The following is a 23,233-nucleotide window of genomic DNA, read 5'->3' as shown; positions in this document are numbered from 1 at the left end:
GCAGCTGAGCATGTTCAGTTTGATCACGGATGATGCACTTGAATAAAATTGTGATTTTGGTCAAAACATGGGGGCATAATGACATAATAAATATATGTTATTTAGAATTAATATATGGTTTAGCTCTATTTAATGTTTTTGATTACATTTTGTTGTTAAAGTTGTGTTTTCTTCTGTAAAGTTTCTTCCATTTCTATGAGTATACCCAACTTTTTTGGTGTACAGAAGCAATTCTGTATAATCTTTTCAGTTTGCTCAAACGTATACACTCTTTGTTTGTCTAACTTTTTTTCATCACCATTTCTGTCAGTACCACTATCGTCAAATATGATTGACAATTAGTATACAGTTTGGATTGACGGCATGGTTCCGTTCTGGGCGAGAACTCCCTGCGCATCCATGCAGCCTAGCATTAATTAATTAGAAAGTCCTGAAACTAAACAGTGAGATAAACAGAATAATATACAGTGCTTTTCCTTCCTTGGAAAAGTGAAAGGCCACAGAAACTTTAACCACAGTCCTTTTTGCTACACTGTTGGAAATTTCAGAACGTTTCTGGGTAATAAAAAAAAAAATCCATTCCCTGATTAAATTAAATAAATACCTAAAAAAAAATACACAATATTTAATATGCAACTTTTAGTGATATGTTTTGAGCAAACATTATGAAATCTCTTAGTGCGTCTTGTAAAGATAAACTGAAATAAAATAAATATTAATTCTGAGATGGTGTGAATCACCATTTTGACAGATCTCTCAGAAAATGCAAGTTTCTGTTGTGTATGAGTGGTTAAAAAGAGTGAGAGACAATGTCATGAAAAAAGTGTTAATATATTCAGAATGAGGAAATGATAGTGATAAGTACTGTGAAGTAAAACGTCAACAGAAAGAAAAGTATCTTTACAGAAAGATCTGCATGTAAAAATGCCTAAATTACATTTTTTTTATAAGATTTTCGATTAGCAAATCCTGTGTTTGTTACTTAGATTGAGAAATATGAGAGGGCAGGATATACATCTCTCAGAAAAGTTTAAGCAAACTTTACTTTAGGGACAAAATTTCTCACTTTTCGGCAATACCCTCCTCCACCCAACAAACTGTATCGTGCACATATACACACATACACTCAAACAGACACGATTGCACTTAACAGCATAGTTGTACTGACAAACCAGAGCCAAAACCCACAGAAGTGTCAACACACCCTGATGGGAAGCAGGGCCTGGCTTCTCTTTTTCTACTTCAGCCTCAGATAATAATGCACGTCAAGTACTTTTTTGCACGTTTTTTTAATCTTTCAGCTACAGCGTCTTTCATCCAGATGCAGGCGGTGATATGACATCTTCAGAGGGAGGAGAAATGAAAGAGGGCATGTAGGACTGAGAGAGGAAGAGAAATGAACAGGATATAGGTGTGCACTGCATGCGAGAGTGTGTAGATTTTCACATGTGCAGTTTGGTCTTGGTGGTTGGAGGTTGCAGCGACTTAACGCAGAAGCATGAAGGTAAGTGGCAATTGCTCTTATTCATAAAGGGATCAAACGGGAGACAAATTGTAACCAGTTTGTGGCTGTGATGTTATAAGATGCTTGAAAACAGGGAGACCACATAAAAAGAACGGAAAAAAATCACTACATGCTGCTTGGAGAAACACAGCACTCAAAATCGCATCTACTAACTATGTGCACTGAAATAACCTGTTGACGTATCTCTATTCTGCCCGTCAAATGAAGTGCAGCTAATCTGGTAGATAGAGCATGGCGCTAGCAACCTTTATGTCATGGGGCTCAATTCCTAAGAAAGTCACTAGATAAAAGCATTTGTCAAATCAATAAAAGCACATTCAATTTAGTTCTACCTTCTAGCAATAAATAAATAAATAATTGAATAAAATATAATATAATAGTAAGAAGTGTGCTATTATATTGTGCTTGAGCTGCAAATCATCATATTAGAATGATTTCTGAAGGATCGAGTGTCACTGAAGACTGGAGTAATGATGCTGAAAATTCAGCTTTGCATCACAGAAATATTATTTTAAAAGATTAGAATTAAAAAAAAAGTTATTTTAACTGTATTTTTCCAGCCTTTGTGGACATAAGAGACTTATTTTTAAATCATTCAAAAAGTCATATGAACCCCAAACTTTAGAACTTTATATATATATTTTATATTATCTATATTTATTTTAATTTAAACAAAAAAAGAGTGATAATTTTGTGACTAACTGTGTTTTTCTCCCGGTGTCTTTTTTACTGTGTCACATGTTTATTTCAAAGCTAGATTCGCTCGTGCTACACTGAAACAGAGACAGAGAAGAAAAGGGAAGAACAGGGGTGTGTAAAACTTTCCGGCCCAGATTCACGAAAGATTACCTCAGCAGAACACCAACCACACAGAGAACAAGAAAAAAAAAAATGAATGTCTTCTGCCAGATGCTTTCCTTTAATATATAGTCAGGTGTTGGAGGTTTCCTACAATTTCTATCACATTCTCGAGGCTCAAAGTGGATCTCCAAAGACATTATAAGCCCACCTGAGCAATTTTGTTTTGAACAAAGACTGAGATTGCTAACTTTTCAGGCAGTAGTGTGAGCATCATGAGGCTCGTTTTTAGCAATTTACTGTTGTATCTTGCTCTTGGAGCCTGTCTTAAGTTCACTGATGCACAAGTGTCAACAGAGACAGATATCACCACCAATACCAACATTGTGGGGGAAATGTTCAGTTCTGAAAGCTCCACTGCAGGACATGGTCATTTCACCACTTCTGGACCACTGCTGGACATAACTACTGACACTGAACTACAGACAAAACCAGATCTGTCTCATGCAGAACCCACAATTGTTTCTCAACTGAGCACCATGCTGGAAAAAACTTCAGCTGTGAATACCATGCCACTCAATACTGAGACTGAACTAACAACAGCTGATCAAATAAAGCAGGCCACAATGATCACCACTAATGTGCCCCCTAATGTGATAGAAGTAACAGAAACAGAAGTAACTGAACAAATTACTTCAGATGCCCCAAGCACACGTCAATATGAAATGACTGATGGCTTTACTTCTTCTGAGTTGACCAGTCCTAATGAACATCCTACAGATGAAATCACCACGGCTGATACTATGTCTACTGATTCAACAGAAGCCCTCAATCCCACATCCACACCGTTTCAACAACCTGCAGACTGGACTGCATCTCCGTCCAAACCCATGGAGACCAGCACAATAACCTTCACTGCAACTTTAACATCATCTTCACAGTTGTCTCAAATTATTCCTGAAGGGCACTCACACTCGACGTTTGATGACGAATCAGTCTCCACCCAATTAACCTCTGTCACCACCGGTGGATATGTCAAGCACATTATTCTTCCCATGCAAACAAACTGGTTATTAATAATCGTAGTGTGTGTGACTGTCATTTGTGTGCTATGTGTTGCCATGATTCTGTTCATCCAACGGCGAAAGAAAAACGCCTCACGGACATTTGGCCCCACGTACGTGAATGGACAAAGTAAACGTTCCAAGAAGAAAAAAGGGGCGGAGGACGACGCATGGGCGGGGCCTGTGAATCTGGAGGCGGGGGTTGAATGTGACGCTGAAGTACAGGAGGGTCTTCTACCTGATGATGGGAAAAAGGATGGAGACGATATGATGCTCAGCACATTCGCCGCCCTGGACGAAGGTGACATGTCTAATGGTGCAGTTGGTGGGGAAGGTACTAAAGAGGCGGAGAAATGGGAGAAGCAGGAACCTCTGCTTTACATAGATGAGGATGTGGGCGAAAACAAGGCAGGAGAAACACTGGCAGAGAACAAGACACAAAAAGGAGATGACAAAAGTGAAGAGAAGGAGTTGCAAGGAGGAGAAACGTTCTGTCTCACCACAGCCGTCTAATAGACTTCTTCAGCGAATGAACGTTAAGGATTTAATATAATTTACCATCTTGATTACATCATGTGTATCAAACAAGGACAAAGTAATATAGATTTGTAAATATTGTTTGACCATCACAATTCATTATGAACAATGACTGCAATGTATAATGATCTAAAACTCTTAAGGCCCGATCACATCAAGAACGATAACTATAATGATAACTACTGTATATTAGCGTCCTCACCTGCGTACGATATCATTGGATAGATGGATTCTGATTGGCTGTCAATATTTTTATCGTTCATTAGCTGGATAAAATCGTTCTGAAAGTGATTCCAATGATATTGTTTCTCTGTGCCGTTATCGTTAGCTGTGGTGTGAACTCTGCTATTCTTTAATATTGAGAACGATTTTTAGAACTATATCTGTATAGTTATCTTTATAGTTATTGTCCTTGGTGTGAACGGGCCTTTGATCCTTTTCCTAAAATTTTTACTTAAAGGTGCAGAAACATTAGCAAAAACGTTGTCTGTTGTCAATGTATGAAACACAATTGGACTGTCCAATTACCCACACTTGTGGTCTTGGCCACTTGAGAGCGTGTGCACGCGACAGGAAGTGCGTGCTCAAGACTGTCCCATGTCTAAAAAATGCCAAAGTGCAGTGCCTTGAACGCACACTAAATCCACACTATCTCGACTGCTTCGGAGCGGTATTCGAAGCTTCACAAAGCTTTTTTTTTGTAAAATTGTGAGATGTTGAGGAAAACATTCCACTGTAAGTTTAATTAGACATTACATATAACTTGGTGGTAAAACAAAGTGTTGCACATAATGTTGCACATTTTATTTGTCCAAAGATGAGTAGGCTGTGAATTTTGTACAATATTTGCTACTGTTTTTTATAACTTAATTAGAAGCACAACAGTTTTTAAATTGTTTTTTGTTACATACAGTCTACTGAAAAGACATTTAGAAGTTTATTTTAAAATGCAAAAGTATTAAAAATTATTTTAAAAAAGCTCTGTAAGCATGTGCATTTTTGCAACACTATAAGTTTGTCCTATTGGGTAATGTTTGACACACACTTACAGTCTTCATGCCTACTTGAACACTTGGGCCAAATACAGGAAATACGTCATGTAGACAAGTGGTCAAGTGCAAAGACTGCAAGGGTGGGTATTCAGGCAAGGGTGTATACAGGCCCAAATATGTATGAAATAGCTCAAAAAGAAGCCAAGCCACTTTCAAATCAAACATATTTCTATTGGTCAACACGGCAAATTCACATGACAAACTGAACCTATTGCAGAACTTGAATGGGGAAATCCTTCATCCTCAAGCGAATTTGCAGATCACATGGATTCCTATTGAAATGACAAGATTTTTGTCGGCAAAAATAAAATAAAAATAAATAAATAAATCAGTGAGCAAATTAAGCAACCTTCAAGACAAAATAATTCCTGCGTTAATCATCATTCATCATTTGTAATGTTCACTATAGATGCTGAAATAAAAAGTGGTAACGCTTTAGATTACAGCCCGGAAAGTACTGCGTGATTTTACAGTGTAACTTTCTGTAATTATAGTGTACCTGTAAAGTACTTAAATGTAAGTATAAGGGAACAACATGTAAAGTTTGAAATAAAGAGGTAACAACCAGGAGAATAAAAGCATATATATTTATACTGTAAGTATTATAGAACTAAGGGGTACTTATTCTACATTTGGGACCAGTTTAGCAAGAGCATACACTGTACCCTTTTGTAATAATGCTGTACCAATACATACTGTACTCTATAGGCTTTTTAAAAAGACAGGGTACATATATATGCATTTATACAGTAATCTTTTTAACAAAAGTGCACTGAAAACTAAAACAATTGCAACTTTTGCTTAAATTTTGGGGAAAGATACTCTTGTTTCATGTAGAGGTGCTTGTTACCCTCTTGTTCCATGTTACAGGGCAAGTACAATAAAAATACACAATCTTATATCACTGACTCGGAAACCTTTATTTGAAAAACAACTTAAATCAAAACAGATTTACAACACTTCTTTTTGGTTTAACACAGCTTTATTTAAATCAACAATTCATTTCAAATGCTTAAGTCTTGACAAAAGTAGCATGTTTTGTCCCCCCTTTTTTCTCTTGCTTGGCTTCTTCCTTTGGTTCCTCTTCTTTTTCTTTCTTTCGACTGATGAATCTGAAGAAGAAATCATGTCACTTATGTGTCACAGAGTTTCAAGTCACAGAGTATGTATTCTGTATTAAAAGAAAATGCAGTATACCCAGAAATACGTCCTCACCATTTACTCATCTTTTACCCTCATGCCATCCAAGATGTATAAGACTTTCCTTCTTCAGATTAACACAAATGAAGGTTTTTAGAAAAAAAAAATACATCTCTGGGAATACATATAATGCAAGCTCATGTGTTCCTAAAATTTGGAGCATCAAACAGCTCATACTGCAATAACTGTAGTAATCCATGCAACCCCAATGGATCTTCTGAAGTGAAACGATAGGTGTTTGTAATAAACATGACAATATTTTAAACTTTTTTAACTGTATCGCTTCAGACCAAGTTGTTTTTCAAATAAAGGTTTCCGAGTCAGTGATATAAGATTGTGTATGTATTTTTATTGTACGTACCCTGTAACTACATGGAACAAGAGGGTAACAAGCACCACTTTAATTTATGTCCCGCAACGTCACACTTACCCTGTAACTACATGGAACAGGAGTATATTTCCCAGTATTTAAAAACATTGCAATAGTTTTAGTTTTACTTGCCTTGAAACATGTAGGCCCAAACTTAAACATCTGCACTTTTGCTATAAAAAAAAAACTGTAGCTATAAAAGCTTATTTATTCAGATTTCATGTGATGTATACATCTCAATTTAAAAAAAAATGACCCATATGACTGGTTTTGTCATCCAGGGTCACAGATATGTACCCTGTAATTTTTAAAAAGCCTATACAGTATGTCTTGGTACACCATTATTACAAAATGGTACGCAGTGTATTTTCTTGCTAAATTGCTCCCAGATGTGATTGTTGTATAATAGTAGAATAAGTACCCCTTAGTTCTATAATACTTACAGTATAAATATTTTTTTTAATTTTCCTGGTTGTTATCCCTTTATTCCCCAAACTTTACCTATTGTTCCCTTATACTTACATGCAAGTACTTAGGTAGGCCTACACTATACCGAAAGTAACGCTGTAAATTCGTCTTAATTACGGAGTAGGCCTACTTTCCGGCTGCAATCTAAAGTTCCCCAAAAAGTATAATTTGTATCTTTATCTACATCTAAAAATACAGTTGTACTGCTTGAGTAAATGAATGAATTAGAGATAGTGCACTTTTATAGTGCATTGATTAAGGTACACACAATATTAATGTTTAAAATAACCAGGTAACCTTTAAAGGGTTAGTTCACCCAAAAATGCTGTCACTAATTACTCACCCTCGTTGCACATCTGTAAGACCTTCGTTCATCTTCGGAACACAAATTAAGATCTTTTTAATGAAATCTGAGAGCTTTCTGTCCCTCAGAGATCCAACTTAACACATTCAAGGCCCAGATCGATAGGAAAGACATCGTTAAAGTAATCCATGTGACTCGGGTGGTTTAACCTCAATTATTTTAGGCAACACGAATGCCTAAATGGGGGGGGGGGGGGGGGGGGGGGGGTATGATATTATATTGTTCAATACAAACACTTCCCAATATCTGTACTGATTGGGAAAATCTATAGAATTCTGTGAAATGGATTTAAACACGTAAACTGAAATGATTTTAAAAAAATGACTGAAAACTAAATGTGACTTGGAGTACCAAGAAATAGATTTACACCTATAATCCCACAGAATTATAGAAAAATCTGAAGACAGCAGCCCTTCTAATGGCAAGGAGTGCCAAATAGAAAATAGAGATGTGTAGGAATGCCTTTGGGTGCAACGGTCGGTTATCTTTGGCCACAAGTGTATGTATTTAAACCAAGAACAATAATTTAAAATATATCAGCCTCTACTGGTTTTTTTTTTCCATTACCAGCAAAAACTTTCATATTCATCTAACGCACTGGGTAACATTTCAAATTCATAACAATGATACCTGTATATCAATGAGGAATCATATTCCACTGAATAAACTGATATTACAAATGACCACCAGATGGAGCTCATGACAAGATTACCAACTTTCTCTTTTTGTGTCCTATAAATACTGTATATGGGAATGAATGGTTGCTGTGATTTGGCCAAGTAACATATGTTCCTGGATCAGTATATTTTGTTGATCCTGGAACAACATTCCTGTATGAAAGCATAGTCCTAACCATTTCCCTACTCTGGAGCCTAACCCTAACCAGGTTTTTAAATTATTGGTAAATTATTTATGTAAGTCTTTTTTTCACTTTCTTTTTGTGTGTTGTGGTGTTATGTGTTTGTTCTTGCCGATTGAATGGTTTACTGCTGGCTGTGAAACAAATTGCCCATTGAGGATAATAAAGATGACCTAACTTAACTAAACAAACTAGAACCTAATCCATAAATCAAAGGAAGATGATAGGTCAACAAGAATGATGTAGAAGCACCCTGGTTGTAAACCTAAACTTCACATAAACAGTACACTTGTCCCTCAAATCCGATTGATTGTAACATGTTGTACTTGGCTGGTATCACTATTACTTGGTATCACGTTCACCATATGGAAAAAATACTTCAATGAATTCAACTACAAATGTTAATAACAAAAAGTGTTTGAGAGTTCTACAAAGGGTTAGTAGTGTGTTTAGTAGATTAAATATTTAAAGACTAAACAAAAAGACACACACAGGACTGCAAAGCCTCAAATATGTGTCTGCTGGCCACATCCATCAGGATTGTTTGGACAAAACCAAGAGAAAGAGGGAGGGAGAAAGATTCAGGAGAGGAGGGTCTTGGAAAAGAATGGATTGTCTGGAGACCGGCGGGAGGAGGGGAGAGGGAAAGAGTCAGAGGGGAGGGCTGAAAACCACATCTGGAAGTTATTTAGAACCAGAGAGGGAGGTAAATAGCTGAAAAGATAGAAAGACAAAGACAACCGGGAATTAGCAATTAAGGTTGAGGGAACAAACTTACAAGCAAAGAAATATTTTGACATTGTTTGTGTTAACTAAAAAAGACAAATATATATATTTTTTGTAATGCCATGAGTAATCCCAGAGAGAAATGACACGAGTCTGAAGGAATTAAACAACAAAGAAAGACAAGCTTTTTGTGTGCCTGGAAACTGCAAGACCAATCATTTAAGTTCATCACTTCACAGAAGCCTTTAAGGGTTTTTTTTCACGTATGAAGAGTCATTTACACCCTGGAGAACTGGAGGAATCACATCTGTGATGTGGATAATATCGGTCAATGAATAAATAAAGCAAGATCTCATGAACTTCATCAGTACGTAAGAACAAAAACACAATACAGGAAGCTTTGGATTCAGGACTTAGTGAAAACTCAACTCTTTTCCTGGAAACCTTTCAATTGCCTGTCAGTCTCTTTTTCTCTGTCTCCGCCGAAATAAAGGTAAAGCAACTATATTGGATAGATGTTTAATGTAAATTATGTAAAATGTAAAAAATATGTATATCAAATATATAGATTTGGGTACTGGTTACAAACCACTTGATAATTACTGAAGCAGATAGAGAAAACAATGTTGTTGACAGTGAGTTTGTGCAAACCTGTGATTTACTGAGATAGATTGATAAGATAGATGATCGTTTGTGTTTTTCATTTAGGTCAGAAAAAATATTTGATGGACTGGCAGAATTGATTAAAAAAAAGAGTTGAATTTAAAAGAAAAAAGTGGAGGTATGCTCCAAGCACTCTTTTCTAAGCATTTATAATCACAAGAAACTAAAATTATGTTTAGGTTTCTATGTGATCTCATATTTAAACAACTTTTTCAATCCAGAACACATATGGTGCCAATTTCCAGAACCATTTCTGACACACTACTGACATCAGATCATAAATCCATGTGCTGCCTAACTTTGAGGGGGCTTATATGTTTACATTTTGTCCCATAATATGCTCTGTGGTCACATGTAGACCACATTCTGTGGAACAAAAAGAGCAAAATAACCACCAACGTGATTATGTTGCTTTCTGCTCATCGAATATGAAGTGGCGCATATCAAAGTCCACAAAATCTTTGAGTTTAAAGTATAAGCGTGGGTACATGAGTAGGTATGTTTTAGTCATGGAACATAATGGCTTTCTAGTTAATGCTATCAGCATTACAACACAAGGGTGGTTTCTTCCTGCCTGGAAAAAGCACTTCCTCTCCATGCAACAGTTCAAGAGAGTTTGAAAGTTTGCACACGTTAAAAGCACACACATAACGTTTATATTGTCATTTTGTGCTTATTATTCCTGTCTTTCTTCTTTCATGCAGAATGTCTGCGTCACGAGGTTGCCTCTGCTGTGTGAAGTACCTCATGTTTATCTTCAACCTCATCTTTTGGGTTAGTTCTGTTTTAGACTTCTGCAGAATATCAGTTTGGCAGATTTAGGACGTATATTCAGTTAACATCACCATTTTCATCAAACCCAAATTATCAGAACCAACTGTTACGCATCTCAGTAGTGGTGTTCCTGTGAGTGTTGTGGATCGAATCACTGAGCGAATCATTGAATCATTCACTCAGCGAATCGTTGAGTGAATGATGTCACTCGTCACCACCTAACGTTGTAACATATGCAGAAAAATAGTAATGGAACGCCGCTCAGTCAATCATAAAACTGAAGGCTGGAGTACATGGTACAAAATATGTGGAATATGTGAATTGTTCTTCTTTCACGATTGTACAGAATATTGAAACATACACTATAAGCTAAACGATTTTTTCTAGCAACAAGGCTTGAGTTTGAGTGGTGATCTTCAGTCGTTTAGAGTATGATGCCCAGTTTACAAAGTCGGCAAGTGTATGATGCCTAGTGGTTAAAATACGAGAAGTGTATTCCATCTGTTCAATAAATATACACTTGTATGTTCAATACTAGCCTATTATGTTACTAAAGGCCATGCAGGCCAACACTTGTTCCTTAGAATGACCTGCCTTAAACTGATGCAAAGTTATATTTCTTTACCTGTTTTTTTTGTGCAGTTGGGAGGATGTGGTTTATTTGGTGTCGGGGTGTGGCTCGCCTTCACACAGTCTGAGTTTTCATCTCTACCGCTGTCCTTCCCTTCACTCTCCGCAGCCAACCTGCTGCTTGTTGCTGGGGGCGTCACCATGGTGACAGGGTTTCTCGGATGCCTCGGTGCTCTAAAAGAGCAGAAGTGTCTATTGATGACGGTAAGGTACCTGGATCCTTACTGACATCAGTAAAACAAATGTGGAAACTGCCCTCATGTGACACTGAAGATGGATTAATAGCTACTGAAAATTTAGCATTGCCATCACACGGATTAAAGGTACGGTAGGCAATTTCAGAGAGGCTAGAAATAGCAAGCTGGCTTTGAAAGCATAAGATCCCACCCTTCAGAGCGTCTCCAAAGTCACGTCTCCTTCAAAACACATGCAAATGAAAGCGTCACGAGAGATCGTGTTAAATAGCCTCCTTTCTCAAAGCACATAACATTTAATATAAATGTACGTAAACAACTTACAGAGTTTGGACTTGTACCACCTGACTGCTGCAGATTCATTTCGGCATTGATATTTTTGAAATAGAAATTTATAAATCTGAGTACGTTAACAGCTCTGGGTAGAACGTCACGGGTTGCCGTCTTTAAATTAAGGTTACGACATGGTGTGAACACAGCATGAGCTCTTTGTTTTGGTCCAGAAGGAACTATAAAAAGCAGATGCTGTATGTTTGTGGCGCTCGGTAACTCATGTCTGTCTAACTCTACGTAGCCTCACAAAAAGCACTGATGACATGTGATGTCTGTGTGAGCAGGAGGTATAGAAATACATATGTTGACAGCCAGGTAGGGCATCGTATCATTGCATTCAGACCGAATCCAATGATTGGAAGAATTTTTTTTGTCCTGATACTTTCACAGAAGATATATGTACATGTTTTAACATTTCAACCACTTCTGTTATTGATTGCTATCAGGTTATTACAAAGTTTTTCAACCAACAAAAAGTGTTTATAATTTTTTTTTTTTTTTTTTTTGCCTACTCTACCTTTAATTACATTTTAAAACATATTAAAATAGAAAACAGTTATTTAAAATCGAATAATATTTCAATAGTTTCTGCTGTATGCAGCCTTGGTAAGCATGACGTCATTTTTGCTGCGCATGATGCCAGTATAAAAGAGAATTTATTCAAGAACATTTAAAAACCAAACGTTTGAATGGCAGTATATTAATTTAATATATAATGTACATAATTAAATTATTTTAATTTCATACATTTTATTTATAAAAAAATATATTTGTTTTATTCATCCTCATCTCTAATGTTTCTCCTCTTAGGGAAAAAGAGAGGCAATTGTTGGGTACAGAACAATAAAATTGGTGCCTATAGCAGTCTATTCAAATAATTTGGACTAGTAGTTGATGAAATCATATAAAGAATTTGATTGATCTTGGCAAATTTGAGACCAAAATGAAACTTTTCAGGATAAAAATCTGAGAAGCAGAGGAAGCAGAAGTCTCCAATTGCTCTTTTTTAACCTCATTGCTGCCTAAGAGAAATAAATGAGTAAATAAAAATATTTAATTGGTGATTTTTCTTCCTAAATGGGAATGATGTTGTCATTCATGTACTCTAATAGTTTTTTCTTGTTCTTTCAGTTTTTTGTGATCCTCTTGTTTCTAGTCCTGACAGAAATGGCGCTGATTTTGGTTTTGAGTGTGTATCATGAAGAGGTAAGAGGCTAGCGCCTGAGCCTTGCAAATATTTCAGCCTTTCCTTTCAGGAAAACACTTTTCCTTCTACTTCCTGTTTATCCGCTTGTCTCTGTTTTGTCCATTTAGTTGGACAAAAAGGCTAAGGATGACCTAAGAGAGGGAATGAATGACTATAAAACAAATAAAGGGCTGGAAAAATCCTGGGACAACATGCAGAAGATTGTGAGTTGGGTTTATAACAGTCACAAATATGAAGATTCTTCAATGTATATCATGGATTCTGTCTCCTTCAGTTCAAGTGCTGTGGCGTGAGCAACCACACCGACTGGCACAATAAAACAAACAACGGCAAACTTCCTGACTCCTGCTGTAGGGATCATTTTGGAGAATGCCATCATTGGGAAGAGGTCAGAACATTTCTGGGGGGCGTGGGGTCAGCTAAGTACCTCACGTTCCTAAATCCCGCCAACGGTTGATAATTGCAAACACAAGTGTAATTTAATTTAAAATGAAATCTGGCACAAACCCTACATACATCTGATATGTAAAAGTGTTAGTTCATCCAAAAACGAAAATGATCCCATAATTTACTCACCCTCAAGCCATCCTTGGTGTAGCCTATATGACTTTCTTCTTTCAGCCAAACACAATCGGAGTTATATTAAAACAAAATATCCTGGCTCTTCCAAGCTGTATAATGGGAGTGAATAGTACCTGAGATTTTGAAGCCCAAAAAAGCGCATCCATCCATAATAAAAGTAATCCATACTGCTCCAGGGGGTTCATAAAGGCCATCTGAAGCGAAACGATGTGTTTTTGTAAGAAATGTTTTTTGAGCAGCAAATCGGCATATTATAATTATTATTTCTGAAGGATCATGTGACACTGAAGACTGTGGTAATGATGCTGAAAATCCATTTTTGTCATTACAGGAATAAATTACATTGTAAAATGTACACTAAAAAGAATCCCTATTTTGTAACTATTAAAATAACTATTTTGTTTTCTTTTATTTTAAATTGTACTCAGAACTTACAATTTAAAATTACAAACAATATATCTTCAAAATGATCTCGGCTGTTATTTTAAGTAGTATTATGCTATTAATGACAAATTACAGTAAATAATTTGTACAGTCTTCTCAATTTAAATTCAAATATATTTAAAATTCGAAAAATAATGTAATCCTTGAAATCACCACCAGATAGCCCAAAGCGACAGTTGACACAGCTGCCAAACAAAAAATGTAAAATTAAAATGAAATATCCTAATTTAAATAAAGTGCAAAAACTTTTACTGAAATTTTAATTAAACGTTTTATAGAAAACGGTAAAATTTACAGTAAATATTACTGCTTTTACTGTATTTGTGATCAGATAATTGCAGCCTTGTTGAGCATAAGAGTGTCTTTCAAAATTATAAAGGCCCGGTTTCACAGACAGGGCTTAGATTAAGCCATTTAAATGACTTTAATAACTTAGGGGGGAAAAAACATCTGGTATGCATCTTGAGACAAAACAATGGCACTGAAATATTTTAAGATGTATCAAAACAAGTTGCTTTCAGTTAAAACAGCTCCAACATGCATTTTAGTCTTAGACTAACTTAAGCCTTGTCTGTGAAACCGGGAGTGAAAGAATTTACTAACCCCAGACATCTGAATGGTAGAGTAAATTTACAACAATTTAAAGTTGTGTATCTGGTGTCCAGTTGTTTATTTATTTGGTAACTATGTAATAAGCAAGATGTACTTCCAGCCAGTCATTATCTCAAATTACTGATTACTGTCATGGCTTACTTTGAGATAATGACCGGCTAATAAAACAGTTTTTTTAAATGTGTTTTAGCCGTGCTATGAGAAGGCCAAGGACTGGCTTCTGGCTAACATCACCTCAGTGCTTGGGTTTGGAGTTTGTATTGGAATCGTTCAGGTACTTTTAAACTTGTGTATCTGGTGTAGTTTGATTATTTCATGAATTTAAGCACTAGTATAATGCGACTGCATTTTTCTCCCTCCAGATTCTTGCTTTGGTGTTCTCCATGCTGATGTACTGCCAAATCCTACGAGCAGAAAAATACATGGACTGACCCTTCTTTTGCCCCATTCTGAATATGTAATAAATGTTTAAACAGACTTGCCTATTAGAGATACTGGACATGATATGCATGTGCCCATAGATTACAGTACTGCACTTAGGAAGAAGCTAAGACGATTTGAAACGAATCTCAGATAAATTAATTTACCAGATAAAAGGCTAAATACTTAATTTTTACTTAGAAAAAGATGATTAAATGAATATAAAGTGAATGTATACAGTAGGTGGAAAAAGTAAATCCTAGAATTATTGCACTCTTTGTTAAATAACCTTATAACTGCTTGCAATGAACATGCAATCATTGTGAGTTTCCTATAAATGGAAATTAAATGTTGGCGATTTGTTATACTAAACCAACGGCTTGTACTATATTAAAGTCTGTTAAGGTCATTACAAATAAAAAAGAATGCAATACAACAGTAGAAGATTGGCATCATGTATTTTAGTATAAAATTGCACATAAAAAAACATCCAAAATACAAAAGTATAATAAATACATCAGCGGCGAAACTTTCTAATCAAGTAGCGTCAATTCCCCAGTTGGCTGGTTCTTCTCTTCTTCTTTGCCTCACAGAGGTCATGCTACATGATTTGAGAACATTCATAAGTTCATTAGGAACTAATGTCAATCACACTCCAGGACCTCATCCAAATATGCAATTTTATCCTGTGGAAGAAGACACAAAAAGAAAGGATTACTTGACACAATTGTGCCCCCTTCTGGAAGAAAATAACAGATGAATATCCCAGAGAGAGACTGAGGAGAGTTAAATGTAGACAGGAAAAACTGCTCACCCATCCTCCGTGGCTCCTCACCCATGGTGCAAAGCTCTCCATGTAGCGTTCAGCATAGCCTGTCAGACGCTGAACACCAGTGGCCGTGACGACTCGACGAGACACATCCATGGTGATGGCGAGACGCCGCAGCGTAGGGCTGACCGGTGCGGGAACAGGAGGTTCTTCACTCTGACTGGCGTACGTGTCAAGGAGTTTGGCAAAAGATGCGTAGGAGATGCGGGTAAGGGTGGAACGCAGGAAGGGGTTGGTGTTTATCTACAACATTAAACCACAATTAACAATGATAAACACAAGGCAGCAACTGAAAATATGACCATAAATAGTCAAAAACGCAAGATTTATTATATGTATGCTATTAAATCTTTAAGATAAGGAACCAAGAGCTGCTTTAAGAGCCAAGTTTACTCTATATGCTAGTAAGATATAAAAAAAGGATTAGCAAGAATGGCGAACTCAGATTCCATTAGAAACACTACCTTGCTGTTAATGGCATCCCCCTCTGAAGTCAATATCTGAACTAGCTGCTGAACCACAGCTTCTTTGTCATTTACTGCAAACAAAAAGAAGTGTAACCTAATCTCCAAACAATGCAAGTGAAAAGATAGATCATCAGTCCATTATAACAATAAGCTTTGTTAAAGCACTGTATTGTTAGATCACATCCATTTCTGTAACGACAGCACACAGCAAGATGTGACAACATAACTGGTCTGCTCTTGCTTTGATATTCCACTGAAAATGTATCTACTTCACACATTATGATAAAATGATAAATTCATCAGGTCATAAACAAGTTTTCCATCGGTTTATAGTTTTATATGTACCTTTGGGTGGACTTGGCACAGGCTCAGGTTTAACTGGGGATTTCTTTTTCACGCTGTGTTTCTGTGCGATTCTGTCCAAAGTTTCTGCCACATCATCATAAAACTCAGGAGGATGAGCTGAGGAAAAAAATTTTTACATCATATCATGTGTAGAGTTCATATCGTTCTAAAGTTTGGTGTCAGTACCAAATTAATAATTTTACTCAGCAAGAATGCATTTAATTGATCAAAAGTGATAAAGACATTTAAAATTATATAAAATATGCTTGTATGTTATAAATATGTTAATATGCTATAAATGCAGGTCTTTGTATTCACCAAAGAATACTTAAAAAGGAATGTATAATGGTTTCCACAAAAATATTAAGCAGCACAACTGTTTGTTTTTTTAACATTGATATTAAGAAATGTTGAGCAGCAAATCATGATATTAGAATGATTTCTGAAGGATCATGTGACACTGAAGACTGGAGTAATGATGTGAAAATTCAGCTTTGCATCCCAGAAATAAATTACATTTTTAATTAAAATAGAAAACAATTATTTTTAAATTCTAATGGCATTTCACAAAATTACATTTTTACTATATAAAAATAAATACAGCCTTGGTGAGCATTAGAAGCTTCTTTCAAAAAAAACATTTTAAAAAATCTTACCGACCCTATATTTTTGAAATGTAGTGTTTTTATAGGCACAAGACAAAACAATCAAGAACACATTCCTGACAGTGCCTCCTGCGCCTCAACTTCTATATCCATAAAATAAGCTGTATATCTTGTACGTCTGAAACTTACATGGTGAAACATAATGCTCCTCAGGTTGTGGAACATCTGAAGCTTTTTTTAAAGTCAGCGTGGCCGGGCGCCGAGGACGAGGCTCTTCCTTTTTAAAAGACACTTTTTTGAGAATATCAGATAATTTCATCTTTTTCTTCTTTTTCTTCCCTGATTTTCTGTCACCTTCCTCTTCAGACGCAGATGATGGAGAGCATATCTCTTCCTAAAAGAAAATCTTCTCATTAACAAGTTCTGAATAGCAATATTAAATCACATAATGTTAAGAAAGAAGAAACTAAAAAATAAATACATTTTGGCTCCTTGACTGCTCAGGAAATTCTTAATACTGAAACCAAAAAAGCTTTTAATTAAATTTGCAGTCCATGGCCCGGATAAAACAAGAGCAGGTTTTAGTCTATACAGACATAAATAGTGTTTGCCTGTTTCACTCCGCATGCGCATGCGCAGGCAAAGCATATTTATATTGGTGTCCATATTAACAGGCAACACACTACCAACATGAGCACAAGCAGAAGTGTTGAGGAAAAAGAAGTAGCCTATTTTTGCCATACTGAACCCAGCAGAAATCATTTTTAAAATTTAAAGCTTTTGATTATTACAATCATTTGCAGTGTAGATTTTTATGAAAAAAACATAAAATAACAGGGTAAATTGCGCACATACTGTTTGACAAAAAAAGTAGTGTTTAAGGTTTTTTTTTTAAACCTCTTTTTTCCTGGGTAAACTTTGTGTTCCATTCGCTGATGGCTTGTCGGACTGGCCCGGCTGACTCTGCCTCTCCAGGCTGTTTGGAGTCGGGTCAGTATGGCTGATTGTGGAGGAACGGGTTCTCAGTCTTCTTTTTATGAAATTTTTAATTCCATGTTTCTTCTCCTCTGCGGCACTGATCTGCTCATCCAAAGAGTCCCATCCATTCGCATCTTTCCTTATCTTGTCTTTTTTAGAGGCACTAAAAAAAGGAAGAGAGAGAGAAAGAAACATGGGTCATTTTTTCATTTACAAAAATACATTCAAGTACATTTTCTTTTTATCACAATTACATCAACAATTTCACAAATTTGCATGTTCACATAATAAAGATAGACATAATTGGTTTGCTGTTTTCCAAGATTACTTGACCATTAAAAGTTGCCCTAGACCACTGAATAAATGATGTTAGTAGAAAAGATCCTGGAAGAAGAAGCATTATTCTTTTAAATAATTAATGAAAGAGATGAAAAGAATGATTCCTGTGTAATTAGATGGCGAATGATTAGAAGGGCTAAATAACTAACACTAGAACATACAGTATTTCCATCCATATCCAAAGTAATGCTTTCTTAATTTACAACACAAGCCGTTTTATTAAGTTACAGAGATGACCTATATGATTCTAGACTGACTTTGTTAAAAAAAAAATTCAAGTGCTAGTCAAATAAAACAATTTACACAGCACCATAGTCTAATAAAATGAGCTGATATTTACAATGTGATATTTACAAAAATCTGACATGGCGTTGTTTTACTTTACGTCATGACAATGTTTATTTCTGTATGTGATTGAATGATTTGTCTCACCTGTATTTGTTTGGGTCATTGTATTCTCCCCCGATCCTTCCAGGCCTCTCACCAGGAGGAATCGAGAGCGAGTGACGCAGGAAAGACTTCAGCACCATCCGCGTCTCCGCTTTAAACTCCAGGAGGGAGATGGACTGAGACGGGGATGCAGGCCTGACCACCACATCTGTCATCGCTGAGACAAAGAGAGAACAAAAAACTTTAAAAACTTTAAAACGTGAGAACACTTTCAGACTACACAATACAAACCACCACTGCAGAATTTCAATGTACTGCTGACCAAATTTCCACAAGTAAAACTAAACCACAGCCTCAATCTCTATTGAGACATAAGATTAATTGGATGTCGGTGTAGGCTTCAGTGAAAAGAAATGTGCATTAATACAACTAATAATCCATTCTATCTAAAGAGAAGTGAGTAGTATCTTAATTAATTGTGGATACTTGAAGGAAGTGAAAGTGTAACTAGTGCCAAAGAAAGAGTAAGGGCTGGAAGTTCCAGTCCGTTTACCTCAGTCATTTTATCTACGTCATGTATTGCCTTTGACAAACATCTCAAACATGACGACAAGCTCAGCACTTTGACTGAAACAAAAATTACCTTGATTTTCTAATAATATCATTAAATCCTTAATTATTTTACAGAGTATCAACTGTGTGTAAAGGCCTATATGGTGCCCACCAAGTAGGGTTTTCGATAATACCAGCATAAACCTGTATTATTTTGATTGTAAAAACATTCAAGTAACTTGAATTGATCAATGAAGAAGACCAGTTATAATAACTTTTTTTGGGTTGCATAATAAATGATGCATTCATGCCACAGACCGATGTGACAGCTATGATACCCGATAACTGGACTAAACTTGGCCCGTGACGGTTTTCTTTTTTGACATATATTACATATAAAATACCTTTATATAATATATTAGTGTTCAAGTGAACAAAAAAAAAGGGGGGGGGGGGGGGGGAAATGATATTATTATTTGGTACGAAAGCCTAAAATCAAACAACTGTTTGTGTAAAGCTTATTATCATTCCAATAATTTCTATCATTTACTGAGTGCATTTCGTCTATGCAGGTTATTACGACCCATCAGACCTTGTAAATTCCACTGTAGGTATGTTATTGTTATTTCTTATGCAGGTCAGGGCAGTTTTACAACTCAAAACACTTGACACATTTACATGTTTTAGTTCATCTTCCCCTTCTTAGCTCACTTGTATCAGCCTAGACCCTGTTTTATGACACTATACTACTATACTAATTTGGACATTTTGTGTGTAAAATGATTTTTTTTTTTACTGCGTTTGGATTGGAATTATTAAATATTCCCATAACTGTGCTAATTGTAAGATCAGAGGTGATCTAAGTCCTAATAGTACACACTTACCCAATACCATATAATTTCTAAGCAGCCTCCAACTAATAAGACATGATGCAAGTGTGGATTTCACAGCAGAAGCGAGAAAACACCCTCACCCAGCTTTTGCTATAGTGGCATGTTTACTACTTGGATTCACAATCCAGTTCAAAAGAGGAATTTTCTACATTGCAAAAGCTGTCAGATTGATGACATTCTTGGATTGAATGGCATTTTATAAATTTATGAAAAAAATTAAGCATGTTTCCATAAATGCTAGTAAGTGATGAACCTAAAAAACTGTCTTTCTCAGACACAAGAATTGAAACATTTCTAGGTTTATCAGTGTCATTGGGTGACTGTGGCTCCCTGCTTTTGTTTTTACAACAGTGAGCACATGTAGAGCCGCAACCCTTATGTTGCCAGTCACACACCATCAGGGCCATATTACAGTAACATCCAAATGATAAAATCCTGTTGTAACCATGTCAGATCTTAAGCCCCAAATCTTAGTACTAACCCGATCTGTAACTAACTTTGTAGTTGTCGAGCTTGTCTGTGAGTAACTTCACTATATGCTACTGCTAACCAACCCACGGATTATATATATATATATGTGTGTGTGTGTGTTAACTACACTAACTTTAGCCAACTTACAGGCTACCTGAAGTTGAGTAGGCTACATAGTCACAGTTGAAAGAAGACATCGGTCAGTGGTTGATGAAAGCGAGCATAACCAGAAAATACCTACACAAAAGTTCAAGCGCACAAGTAGTAGTTCATACCTGGTAAATATGTCACCTCCTCGAAATCCAAAGGAATCAGCCGAGTCGCGGCGCGTAAACACAGAAACTAACAAAACGCACTGACAAGGTCAATGTTATTAAAACGCGGATACTAAAAACAAAACATATACATTCACACGCGACTCAGCAGCGAACTGTGCTAAACTTCAGACGAGTTAAGAGTCAGTTGTGACTGATATTATTGGAGAGTTCATAGATAGGTCAGATATCACACTGAATCAAATCAAGTCTGAGGAGGTGATTCATAATCATATCGATGTTAAAGATACCACTCCACTGTCGAAACCGAGCTTACCGGTTTCACTACCGCGTCAACAAGTCCGACCTGCGGAATAATGACCGACTTACGTTGTGCGCACTGCGCATGTCACTGGACGAGCCAAATGGGACGGGTCCACTTTCCCAATGTACAGGGTTCAATCTTCCAGTATGCTCAATTGGTACATTAATAAACTTTTTAGTTCATTAAACATACTATTATGTGACCCAAGTAATGTGTTTCATTGGTTATAATTGTCATAAACACGACAAGTTATTTAACTCTTTAAAGGGATAATTCACCCCAAAATGAAAATGTTGCCATCACTCTCACCCTCATATTGTTCCAAACTTGTCTAGAATGAGTTTTTCTTCTGTTGAACACGAAAGAAGATATTTAAAGAATGTTGGTAATCAAACAGTTGATGGTAGGGAAAAAAAATACTTTGAAAGTTAACGGCTACCGTAATCTGTCTACTAACTTTATTTAAAATATCCTCTTTCGTGCTCAACCGAAGAAATACATTTATACAGGTTTGGAACAACTTGAGGGTGAGTAAGAGATGACAACATTTTCATTTTTGTGGGAACAATCCCTTTAAGTTTTGACGTTATCTACTTTGTCATTTAAAAGTTTATTTAGGCTACCCTTCACATCTGTCTTGCATGGTGGTGTTAAAACAAATTTCTACTTTATGACTAAAGTAAAATAAATGCAAAAAAAGAAAAAACATTTTTAGTGAAAAATTTGAAATGAATTTACATGAAACAACTGAAAAACAAAATCACTCAGATGTGTATTTTACCAAACAGGGTTTATTTTCAGGGGAGGAAAACACACATTTATGAGAAAGTTATCTGGTGCCTGCTGCTAATATAAATGTTGGTATTGATGACAGGGAAGTTGGGGAGCATTTGTCCTCCCTCGGCCCCCCCCAAACCCCGTCCAGCGTCATCTGTAAATCAGACACTGGTACAAGGATTGGGAGAGACAGAGATGGACCGTCAGACAGAGGAATAGAGACATAGTAATATACTATGATGTCAAACATTGCGAGTTAGAGTAATTTAAATAAGGATTAATAGAAAAGGTCAGTCAGGAAAGTCAGGGGGGAAAAACTAAAATATGCAGTGAATAAAGCTAAATTGGACTTGAATCTCAGTTATTAAATAAGAGTGAAAAGCAGCAAGAGGAAATTCAGAGTTAATGAAAGAACAAGGAACATTTTAGTTTGCAAACATTCTGGGTTAAGTAAAAGTCCACAGCTTCAAAAGGTCTCAATGATGTTCATCATAAAGAAATGCCAGATATAGGCTATAGAGAATATCAGTGCAGAAATTAAAATGAGATCTGTATTTACCATAAAAAAGCCTCTCTGCACAGGAACATCCTTTGTCATCCAAAGTTGACAAACTCTCAAGCCTTTTCTTTATATTTGTAAAATCATATCTGTCCGTGCAACTATCTTTTTCCTCTCCGAAGCTTCATCTGCTCTCAGATACCTTACCTCAGAGTTATTTCCTCTTTAGCAGAGATGATATGCTCTTGAGTCTGCACCCTCCTTCACTTGCTTTCTTCATCTTGTCTGCCTTTATTTAGCTGTGCACTCTCTTCTTCCTGCCTACCCTCTGACCTGTCCTGACTGCTTCTCCCTCTCTTCGCTCTGCACTCCCTCTATCTATCCCTCGCTCGGCCACCATATCAGCCCCAAATCACTGTTCTCCTGACCGTGAGCCAATAGGGAGCAACACAGCTGGGTGAGGCACTTCCTCTGTGACAGGAAACCAGCAAAGAACTCTCAGAGAGACACACACACACACACACACACACACACACACACACAAGCACACACAGAGAGAGAGAGAGAGAGAGAGAGAGAGAGAGAGAGAGAGAGAGAGAGAGAGAGAGAGAGAGAGAGAGAGAGAGTTTGGTGGACTCTAAATGTGGTGCAGAGTTCAAAATGGCTACCCCTCTCATGTATGTTGTG

General features: G+C 36.5%; 3 protein-coding genes across 6 annotated transcripts; 2 read left to right on the top strand and 1 right to left on the bottom strand.

The window, feature by feature from the left end:
• The first annotated feature begins 1,173 nt into the window (after positions 1–1,173).
• LOC143721911 (uncharacterized) lies at positions 1,174–5,875 on the top strand. Of its 2 annotated transcripts, none has more exons than XM_077212835.1 (2): positions 1,174–1,504; positions 2,279–5,875. In XM_077212835.1, the coding sequence occupies exon 2, from the start codon at positions 2,599–2,601 to the stop codon at positions 3,898–3,900; it is 1,302 nt and encodes a 433-aa protein (XP_077068950.1). In that variant the 5' UTR covers positions 1,174–1,504; positions 2,279–2,598; the 3' UTR covers positions 3,901–5,875. The 2 variants fall into 2 exon arrangements, with proteins under 2 accessions (XP_077068950.1, XP_077068951.1); XM_077212836.1 differs by having other exon boundaries at positions 1,225–1,504; positions 2,283–5,875.
• A 2,999-nt stretch (positions 5,876–8,874) lies between these two features.
• On the top strand, positions 8,875–15,263 carry tspan4b (tetraspanin 4b). The gene is made up of 8 exons (XM_077212851.1): positions 8,875–9,456; positions 10,331–10,400; positions 11,043–11,234; positions 12,689–12,763; positions 12,872–12,967; positions 13,039–13,152; positions 14,593–14,676; positions 14,765–15,263. The coding sequence occupies exons 2-8, from the start codon at positions 10,332–10,334 to the stop codon at positions 14,831–14,833; spliced, it is 699 nt and encodes a 232-aa protein (XP_077068966.1). The 5' UTR covers positions 8,875–9,456; position 10,331; the 3' UTR covers positions 14,834–15,263.
• On the bottom strand, positions 15,264–23,021 carry bcl2l12 (BCL2 like 12). 3 transcript variants are annotated; one of them, XM_077212838.1, is made up of 8 exons: positions 22,607–23,021; positions 18,818–18,992; positions 17,966–18,209; positions 17,258–17,462; positions 16,464–16,580; positions 16,116–16,189; positions 15,637–15,894; positions 15,264–15,508 (listed from the first exon to the last, which is right to left on the bottom strand). In XM_077212838.1, exons 2-8 carry the CDS (start codon positions 18,988–18,990, stop codon positions 15,467–15,469), a joined length of 1,113 nt encoding a protein of 370 aa, XP_077068953.1. In that variant the 5' UTR covers positions 18,991–18,992; positions 22,607–23,021; the 3' UTR covers positions 15,264–15,466. The 3 variants fall into 3 exon arrangements, with proteins under 3 accessions (XP_077068953.1, XP_077068955.1, XP_077068952.1); XM_077212840.1 differs by having other exon boundaries at positions 22,754–22,899; XM_077212837.1 differs by lacking the exon at positions 22,607–23,021 and adding an exon at positions 20,967–21,353.
• Between the last annotated feature and the right edge of the window lie 212 nt (positions 23,022–23,233).

Source organism: Siphateles boraxobius, unplaced genomic scaffold (genome assembly GCF_051911475.1).
Source record: "Siphateles boraxobius isolate OS27281-9 unplaced genomic scaffold, OSU_SipBor_1 66, whole genome shotgun sequence".
In the NCBI taxonomy this organism is placed as follows: domain Eukaryota; kingdom Metazoa; phylum Chordata; class Actinopteri; order Cypriniformes; family Leuciscidae; genus Siphateles; species Siphateles boraxobius.
This window is presented reverse-complemented; position numbering and strand designations above follow the sequence as displayed.

Bases quoted from the DNA above. Each gene is read 5' to 3' on its own strand.
- tspan4b (XM_077212851.1), top strand. From the start codon at position 10,332: ATGTCTGCGTCACGAGGTTGCCTCTGCTGTGTGAAGTACCTCATGTTT. The intron at 11,235-12,688 runs GTAAGGTACCTG...TTGTTCTTTCAG, and splicing joins AGAAGTGTCTATTGATGACG to TTTTTTGTGATCCTCTTGTT. The intron at 14,677-14,764 runs GTACTTTTAAAC...TTCTCCCTCCAG, and splicing joins TTTGTATTGGAATCGTTCAG to ATTCTTGCTTTGGTGTTCTC.
- LOC143721911 (XM_077212835.1), top strand. From the start codon at position 2,599: ATGAGGCTCGTTTTTAGCAATTTACTGTTGTATCTTGCTCTTGGAGCC.
- bcl2l12 (XM_077212838.1), bottom strand. From the start codon at position 18,990: ATGACAGATGTGGTGGTCAGGCCTGCATCCCCGTCTCAGTCCATCTCC. The intron at 18,210-18,817 runs GTGAGACAAATC...TCCTTTTTTTAG, and splicing joins AATGACCCAAACAAATACAG to TGCCTCTAAAAAAGACAAGA. The intron at 17,463-17,965 runs GTTTAAAAAAAA...ATTTTCTTTTAG, and splicing joins GTTTACCCAGGAAAAAAGAG to GAAGAGATATGCTCTCCATC.